This window comes from Cylas formicarius, unplaced genomic scaffold, assembly GCF_029955315.1.
Source record: "Cylas formicarius isolate icCylForm1 unplaced genomic scaffold, icCylForm1.1 PGA_scaffold_4__25_contigs__length_36172078, whole genome shotgun sequence".
In the NCBI taxonomy this organism is placed as follows: Eukaryota; Metazoa; Arthropoda; class Insecta; order Coleoptera; family Brentidae; genus Cylas; species Cylas formicarius.
This window is the reverse complement of record NW_026844334.1, coordinates 36,141,316-36,151,180: the sequence shown is the minus strand read 5'-3', so window position 1 is coordinate 36,151,180 and position 9,865 is coordinate 36,141,316. Positions and strand designations below refer to the sequence as shown.

General features: G+C 39.7%; 1 protein-coding gene across 1 annotated transcript; it reads right to left on the bottom strand.

Annotated features, from left to right (window-relative positions):
- Positions 1 to 1,634: 1,634 nt before the first annotated feature.
- Positions 1,635 to 6,697, bottom strand: LOC132701446 (uncharacterized; the record flags this gene model as incomplete). Its single annotated transcript, XM_060669328.1, has 3 exons — positions 6,463 to 6,697; positions 2,655 to 3,543; positions 1,635 to 2,583 (listed from the first exon to the last, which is right to left on the bottom strand). Coding segments are annotated over exons 1-3 (2,073 nt in total), but the record flags the coding sequence as incomplete, so codon positions are not given.
- Positions 6,698 to 9,865: the final 3,168 nt, after the last annotated feature.

Sequence of the window (9,865 nt, the reverse complement as noted above, 5' to 3'; positions counted from 1 at the left end):
AATTATTTCTGAATCAAAATTTTCCATCATTTTAAATTTTTGCGATCTAAAATACTCAGAAGTCGAACTAGAGCTCCTAAAATGATATTCTACAATATTTTTTCGCATACTATCATCTATCTTCTCTTCATGTTCCACATATTTCTTAACTAATTAGATTCATTTTGGATCATGCAGCTCTCCATTAAAGCTTTTCCTAAAGTTAATTGAAAGCTATAAAAATCAAGTTTCTTTTGCTTATGTAATATCACTTGTTCGCTTTCTCTGTTCTCTGATTCTATTATATTAAATTTTCATTATCACCAGACCATAACCATATACCATAACCGTATTTGTCCATGTGTTCTGCCGCCTGCTTCTTGTAACTTCGCTTGTTATTTTATTTTCGATACTTTTTTTATACTTTCCCATACAGAACCGACAGAACCATAATAAATTAGGATTATTAAGTCCAACACAATTAGGCCTAAAACATCCTTTCCTTTCTACACTGCGACCCGTCTATTCACCGCAGCTTCATTGGTCTGACCTGTACTATTTTTAGAGATTTTAAGGCAATGTATTCAGGCTTTGGAATATTATATTTAGGACGTTTGGAGTGTTAATGGATTATTGCCGTTTTAAATCGAACGGCAGTTTGTTTAGGATAGAGATAATACGTGGGGCAAAGACGAAGCTGGAACCTTTTGCAAGAATTGATTTTTTTGCTTCAGAATTTATTTATTTAGCGTATGGCATAAATATACACAGTACATAATTAAGTCACAATTTAATATCTAAATTATAGATGTATTCAATCGATGCTGGAGTCGCGTACAGGAAATCCTCTGGATCACCGTCGTATCTTCTTATAGGACATTCGGTTGTAATGTGCTGGATTGTTTGCCTCTCTGAACGACAGTCACATTCGGGACTTTGGGTTTGGTCCCATTTATACCGGAAATCTGCACAGTTTCCATGCCCAGTTCTTATTCTGTTTAGAGTGGACCAGACCTTCCGTCAAATCCGGAGGGGTAGTATTTATACCGGACATGTCTCTGATAGCTGGGATGGCTTCATTCTGTATGTTGCTCCACTGCCCTCAGTTCTGCGGCTGTTCTCGTTGGCGGGTTTCTCGAACGCAAGCGATTGCGGTTGGCATCAGCAATTTCATTCTGGATTGGCAGGTTAGGGTTGTTCTGTATCTTCTTAAAAGTTTTCAGTAAGGCATTTTGCCGTCGTAGTTCTGGAGGTGGTATAAAACTTAGTAGCGGAAGCCATTGGGTAGGAGTGGATTTTATTGTACCAGATATTAACCGCATTGTTGTATTTAATTGTGTATCAACAAGTCTTGTGTGAGCACTATTCAGTCACACTGGCGCACAGTATTCAGCAGTTGAGTAGACAAGCCCCAGGGCCGAGCATCGCAGTGTGGAAGCATTTGAACCCCATGTTGTTCTGCATAATTTGTGGATTATGTTGTTCCTAGTTCTTAATTTGGCTGCTGTATTTTGGAGGTGTTGTTTAAAAGACAGTGTTCTGTCTAGAGTCACTCCCAGATATTTTGGGGTGGTGTTGTGTGTTAGCAGGTGGTTGTCAGCATAGACTTGGAGCTGCCTGTGAGCCATTTTGATGTTTAGGTGGAAACAGCATACCTCTGTCTTGTTCGGATTCGGCTTAAGTCGCCACGACCTAAAGAATTCCCCTAGTGTCGCAAGGTACTCTGTGAGTACGCGCTCGGTAGTTTTCATTGACTTGTCCCTGGTTGCAATTGCCCAATCTTCCGCATACCCGAATTTTTGACTTTGGGTAGGTGGCATATCTGATATGTACAGGTTAAATAAAGTTGGGGCGAGTACAGATCCTTGTGGAAGTCCGTTGTTTAGGGTCCTATTAGAGCTTTTTGCACTTCCCATGGAGACCGCGAAGCATCTACTACTAAGCATGTTGTTCATTAATCGATATATTGTTTTGCATGGGATTACTTTTAGCAATTTGAAGAGCAGACCATCCTTCCAGACCGTGTCGTATGCTGCCGTCAAGTCTATAAATGCCACTGAGGTCTTCAGTTTCCTTTGGTAGCCACCTTCTATGTAAGTTGTAAGAGCTAAAACTTGGTCTGTTGTGCTGCGCCCTGGTCGAAATCCTGCCTGCTCTATTGGGATGTGGCAGGACAGTACTGGGTTGATTCTATCAAGAACAAGTCGTTCAAGAAGTTTATATATTGCATTCAGCAGTGCAATGGGGCGGTAGCTTTCCGGCTTGTCGGCAGCTTTTCCAGGCTTTAGGATTGCAATTATGTTGGTTTGTTTCAGCTTTTTTGGGATTTGTCCTGATTGTAATATACTGGTGTAAAAATTCGACAACCATGTTCTTGCTGACTTTCCACAGTGTATCAAAAACTCTGGGTGGACGCCATCCAGTCCAGGTGCTTTGCCGCTCTTTGTGGCTTTGATTGCTGTGTTCACTTCCTCTATAGTAAAGGGGCAGGAGAATGTTGATTCTTTCGGGCTGGTCAGTTTTAGGTGCTTCAGCTGCTTCTTAATGTTAGTCGTGAATTGCTTGATGCTTTTCCCCCTGAAGTATTGACTATGTGGGAGGCGACTTTATTTGGGTGGATATCAGTGTTAGGGCGGGCAGTTGGGCCGTCATCTCCTAGTTTTCTTAAAAGAGACCACGCTTTGCGGCTCGATTTTTTGAAGTCCAGTGACTCGACTGTGCTTGTCCATTTATCCCTTCTAGCTTTGTCCAGGCTGTGGAGGAGTTCATCTGCTATCTCACCGTCGCCGCTGTCAAGGAGTTGTTGGTAGAGACGGTCGCTATTTTCGTTCCAACCAGGAACGTACTCTTTGCGATAGCCCCTTGGAACATGTTTCTTAGCAGAAGAGATGACGGCACCAATGAACCTATCGTAATTTTTGTGCGTCGGTGGAATCCAGCGGAGGCACTTGTCAAGCTCAATGGCAAAGGAGGTCCAGTTAGCTCTGCCAAAATTCCAGCGTGGTCGAGGGACAGATGTGATTAGTGGAACTTGGATACCTATTTCGTAAATAATGGGTCTATGCTGGCTATGAGGGAAGTTGTCGAGCACTTTTCTTCTAGTTGGTACAGGTTTATGGTACTGGTCTCTTGTCACAAAGCACAAATCAGGGTTGTATTCCTGCTTCCACGCAGCGGACCTGTAGGTGCCCTTGGCTTTAGCATCGAAAACGTGAAAAAGTTGGTTTCTCTCTGCCCAAACCACCAGAGTATTTTCGTCGTTTTTGCTATATTTCCATTCCTGGTTGTGACTATTAAAGTCTCCTAGGTAGACAGCTGGGTGTGGGCGCCAGTCTGTAACCTGTGGTGGCCAAAGCATTTTTGGAGGCTTGTAAATGTTTGTTATATGTATATCTCCAATCTTTGTTACAACGGAGTGAATGTTGTTCTGTGTGCTACAGGATATGAGATGGGCATTTTCAATGCTGCGTCGAGCGTATGTGGCATTGCCATAAGCGTGATGGTAAGTGGCTCCCAGAAGGTCGTAACCGGGGATTTTTCCTCTGGTTTTTAGTTGTTGTTCATCTGCAGCATGAGTTTCCTGAATGACTACCAGGTCGATATCGTTCGAGGTTAACAATTTAGATAGAATTTCACTTTTTGATCGGCTAATACCCTCTATGTTTATTTGGCAAATTCGGACTCATTGGGGAAAGAGGTTTCTGTGTATAGGCCAGGAGATCTGAGAGATAGTTTGGTCGCCTGTTCGCTCTAGCTCATTTAGCGTTACCCAGGGTGCACGTGTAGTATTCTACCACGGACGCGAGCTAGCTTGCACCCCTTTGCTTCAGAAAGTTGGTACGATGATATATTTATCACAGTGTTTGGAAGTTGAAAAAATTTTATGGTTTCACCAGAGTTGACGTAAGTTTTTCAAATATTTAAATGTGATTCTGGGTAGAAGATAAACGAAGATTTTCAGCATTGTCATGGATCATATTTGAAAGGTTATAGAACTCGAATTGGGACAAGATGGAAGCATTTTCAAGATGTAAAGGCGATAGAGTCTTATTGATTTGGTCTATTTCCATACAGGTATGAATTCTTTTTCGATGTGAAACAAAACTGAATTTGCGAAGAATTTTATAAGCAGATCAGGTTTTGGATATTTTAAAAAAATTAGGGACAACGTTATCTTCTCAGAGCGTAACTGAAGAAGCCAACCGAATGTTTGGCGAAACGTCAGCAAGTTTAATTTATTAAAAACCTATGCAGGAGGAATGCAGGAGACTTGTAAGTAGCACTACAGTAGCCTGTTAAAGTTTTTTGATAAATTACCAAGCTTTTATGGAGAAGACTACCGATTGAAACTCCTAAGGTTAGTCTGTATATTAACCTTTTTGTTATATTGTAGACCTCATTTCCTTCTCCTCTTACTTCGAGAAAGAAATCATCGCACCCGTAAAGAATGATAATTTATGACAAAGCTGAAAATCTTCGTCTATCTTCTTTCGAGAATCACATCCAAAAAATTGAAAAACTGACGTCAACACAAACAAACCATCAAACTCCTTTTAACTCCCAAACACTGTGGTAAATGTATCATCACACCAACTTTCTGAGACGGAAAAATCAGTTCTTACAAAAGATTACAACTTTGTCCTTGCCCCACGTATTATCCCAAAAGAAGAAATCCTTTCCATCCTGAACAAACTGCCATCTCAAACGCTAACGAAATTAAATTTGAGACCTCCTAAATCTAATATTCTAAAACCTAAAGACATTGCTTTAAAATCTCGACAATAATAATAATAATAAACTGTCTTTATTGAAATTCAAAATATTACAATGTAAGTTATAATACAAGAGTTGCGACATTCGCAAATTGCGCCCTTCCATGTAATCACAAGAACAACAGCACCAACACCATAATTGCCAACAAAATACACACCCGGATATACATCGTAAATACAAGAAATAGGCGCACATCATACGCTTTTGCTAGATCCTGGTTACACTATTAACGCTGGCCAATAGACGATAATGCAATAACTAACATATCACAGAGTTTAAGTTTGACTTCTTTACTGAGAAAATCTTTATGAATACACAATGACCTCAACTTATAGAAGGATTTTTGTAACACCGAGCCCACATGCTTGGAAAACCGTAAGTCACCGTCAAACCATAATCCTAAATTTTTAACCTGTCTGAAGAAGGAGAGATAATCTCATCATTTAGCGTAATCTTAAAAGAGGCGTTTCTTACAGTTTCTTCCCTTCTATTTCCAAATAATGAAATTTTGTTAGTATTGAATGAGAGCTTATAAACCGCAAACACCTCCGAAATTATTTTTTATATCTAAATTTATTTTAATAGAAGTATTTAAGGCTTCACTAGCAACAAAATATAAATATAACTGAGTATCATCGGCGTATTAATGAGATTTGCAAAATTTAAGAAAAGTAGAGAAGTCAGCTGTATAAACTGAGAACAGAATAGGTCCCATAATACTCCTGTAGGAAACACCCCTCTCCAAAGCAATGTCATCTGAATGAGTATTTTTATAAAGAGTTTAATTTAGATTCGCGGATTCCTATTTGTCAATTTTTAATTCCTAGAAAATAAAAAATGAAAATTTATTTATTTTAAACCCCAAACGTGGGTTAAGTTTGCTCATTTGCCCATTTTCTGCCATTCTGTCTGGCGAGACTTTAAACAATTCTTTATTGTCGATTTTAGTTTTACTTTTTTCCGCTTTGTTCCTCCTTTGTCCGGGTTGACGTTGATTGCAACACCTGGTTGTATTGCATCTCAAGAATTAAGAGTTCTAACAACTCCTGAGCTAGCTCGTAGAAGCATATTTTTGCAGACGGATCCTACCGTCAACTTAAAAAAGCTTGCACGATCCGCAAGCCACGCTATATACTCCTTGGTTCTCCAAAGTATTTTTTTGTTTTGGGTTTCTTAATACTGCTCCAATGGTAGGATCAGGTTTGTATGCCGTAGGTATCTCGTGTTGCCGTAATATCCGGCCGATTCTGTCAGTAACCCCTTTGATGTATGGCAGAACAACGACAGATCTCTCTTGGGTTTCGTCCTGCAGTTTCTGTTGCGGCTGCTATTGTTTGCTTATTGCTCTGCTGATGGTGCGCCTTTGGTATCCGTTTTGTCGAAGACAGGTACCAATTTTCTTCAGTCCATCATCTCTGTTTTTCTCGTTCGTAAGCCTGAAGAACCGAGCAATTAATGTATTTGCCACTGCCTGTATCTATGATGGGTGGTGGTGAGACTCAGCGTTCAGATATGTTTTTTGGAGAGGAAAATCTTACATAAGACTTCCACCATTGGTATTGTGGGGTATGTCGGATTCCTACCAACTAAAAACCACCTCCTTATTTCTAGCCAAACATAGCGGAACCCCCCGTGGGTATTACTTCGTTACGTTGGCTGGCCTATTCTTTAATATTTTACCTCTTTTATATTAAGTTTCTCTTTCCTTACCTGTCAGGATCGATCTTGAGAGTTCTGAAACGCAGCTCCAAGTTCTATCGGATTCTAGCATCAGCTGCACGATGTTTTGTATTGTCAGTGTGTTGCCTATTAATTGCTCAGCTTTATTGCGTTGCTCTTGCCACCTTGGACATATGAACAACGTATGTTCCACCCTATCTTCTACGATGTCACAGTACATGCAAAGTGATGTCTCTCTTATTTTGAAGCTACGGAAGTTTGACATATAGCATCCGTGCCCAGTTAGTAATTGCGTCAGATGATAGTTTAGAGTTTCGTGTTTTCTATAATGCCATTTAAAGAATATTTGGAATTAATCTTTTTGGCCAGCTACCACCACTATTCGCCCAGATCATCGTTTTTGCCATTTCTCCATGGATTAGTCTTTCAGTTGTCTTGGTCACATTATTTCCATATGATGCCTCCTTTTCTAGCACCTGCAGATCAGTCGACATTATGCTTGCTAGAACCAGTGCAGCATCTGTTGACACCGTTCTAAAAGCATTGCATACTCTAATGGCCAATTTTATTTGTTCTCTGAGCATCATATTGACATACTTTGTGAACCTCAATATACCTGACCAGGAAGGGGCAGCATATAACATGATAGAGTGGGTCACGGTGCTCAGCAGTCTTCGTTTAGATGAGGTTGGTCCGTCAAGTTTAGGCTATAGCTGACGCTTCAGCCTTTTTGCACGTGTTCACTATGTGTTTCTTTAGTGTGGTACCTTGATCAATGAACACACCCAGGTATTTTATCTCGGGTGTCGTCTCTATTAGAATTCCCATTACATCGTTGATGATTCGTTTGGGGCAAGTTGGAGCTTCATTTTCCTCATGCACTCGACCACCCTATGTATCGCGGTTTTGTTATTGTTGTCAGCATTTCTGCAGTTTTACCGGTTACTATGATGGCAAGGTCGTCTGCATACCCGATAATTTTAACGTTTAGAGGCATTTCTAATTTTAGTACCTCGTCGTAGTATGCATTCCAGAGAAAGGGACCGAGAACAAATCCCTGTGGCACTCCACAAGTGGTCTCTATTATATTGCTGTTGCCCACCAGCAACTCCCTGTTTTCGAGGTAACTTGTCACCATACGCATAAGATATGGGGCTATGCTTTTTCCTAAAAGCGCTTTCACTACTCCTAGCCAGGGTGCCAAATTAAACGCGTTTTTCACGTCAAGTGTAAAGAGAAGGCATAGCTTTTTGTTGTGGTAAGCTAAGCCATTATCATTTTTTGCTGCCTTTAGGACCATATTAACTGCGTCTACTGCTGATTTTGCTTTAGTAAAACCAAATTGGCACTTAGCCTCTTTTTCCTCAATTTCGGTGTGTCGCCTTTCTTTAATTAAGTGCTCTAATAGCTTCCCCATACAGTCCAGCAAACATATCGGTCGATATGAAGGTTTACTGCTTACTTGTTTCTGTGGCTTTTCCAAAATCACAAGCTTTGCTCTTTTCCATATCTTTGGAAATTCTCCTATGCAAAGTTGCCAGTTCATTAGCCTTAAAACTTCCATTGGAGAATTTTCGGCGAATTTCTTTAAAATCTCAGTTGGAATTCGATCTGGTTCAGGAGCTTTTTTGTTTTTAATTTGCTGGATGTCATTTTCGTTTACATATATTGGAGACCACTTCATTTTTTCTTCCTTGGGAAAAAGGTTTCTGGCCTCTTCCAGCATAGTCTTGTCGTTCATAAACAGGAATCGTGTCAGGCAAAATGCTTTGGTCACTATCATATCCCAAACTCCATATGTTGTCTTCGACTTCTTCCACCACTTTCTTCGATTTTCTTTATACCAATGTAAAGTCCTGTTTTTTCCTCTTGATTCGTGTTGCGTGATTTATTCTTCCTGATGATAATACGTTTTTTGGCCAAACACTCTTTTCTTAGTGCCGATACCTCTGGTGTCCACCAGCAGGCAGGTTTCTTTTGTCCTAATAGATCCTTTCTAATTTAAAAAGTGTTGTTGCTGGCATTTGTAATGATATCGGACCATGTTTCTGGGGTGATATTCTGGTTATTTTGCTTTGCTATGTCTTGTCCCAGAGTTCTTAAAAAAATCCCATTCTTGATTCCTCTATGTTCCAGCCTGCGTGCTGCGTGCTTTTGTATTCGTAGGTCTACGCTTTTGATCTCCTTATTGATCTCACCAATATCGAAGAAGATGTAATTGTGGTCGGACAGGTTTTCCTCGTCAGATACTTCCCATTGTGCATTCCTTTTTGCAAGTCCGCTAGTTGCAAATGTAATACCGATAAAGGACTCGCTCTATCCTCTTTTAAATGTTGACATCGTGCCTCGGTGAAGCACAACGAGATCTACTTCCGAGGACCATTCCGACAGTGTTTCTCCTTTACGGTCGTTTACGGGGGAACCCCAAGTCATCGACTGCGCATTAAAATCGCCGCATATAATACACTCTTTTGTTTGGCTATAGTCTGAGGTGGTATAGGAAACGGATGAAAATTTCTTCGCTTTCGTTCAGCGATATGTAACTTACACTACTATGTCTAAGCACTCTATCCAGACATATCCCCGTCCCTTACCGCTACTTTGGATGGCACCAAGGCGATGTGATGGCACTATTGCAACGTCAAAGTTGTCATCGGTGTACCTGTGGTTATTTTTTATTGAGATTTTTTTGTTTAGTTCGCTAAGAACTACCAGATCCACCTCCTTCTGTCGTATCAAGTGTTGAAGCATATCATGGGCGGAATATCTTCTGCCCAAGTTTACTTGTAGGATTTTAAGCATTTTGGGTAAAAGGAAAATATTTTGAGTCTACAAAATTTACCTGCGTTCCCAAAATTTGATAAGAAGATAAAATGTTTTTAAATTCTGGAATTTGATTTTCTTTATAGATTGATGCTAGATATTTAAGCATTTTGTTCAAGTCCGAAACCGGTAAAATACTATTATGAAGCGCATTCACTTTTGCAAACATAATAGCGTCTTCTAGGTTATCTAGAAGTTTAATTGCATGATGATCCCGTGAAAACTAAGATTGTCTTGTAAAGAATTTATCGTCATTTTGGAAAGTTTTTAAACCAGTTTGCAGATTACGTTGGTTTTCATTTAATTTCACAATAGTTTTACTATAATTATTAATTATGCCTTTTGATAAAGATACTTGTAATTCTAATTCTTGGGCTAAATTATTTTGGTTTTTCTCGAGTGTATTTATTGCTGCTTTATAATAATTTCTGTCGTCAGCGTCTAGAGTTCCAAAAAGCCATTTATTTATTTTACCAACCGCGTTAATTAAGCCTCGTTCTTTACCATGTGGCTGTAAAATTTTTCCACAGTAATTTGTGTTAAATATTCAGTTCCTTTCGGCAAGTCCATAATATGAAATATTATTAGTTATATTTTTAACATTACACTT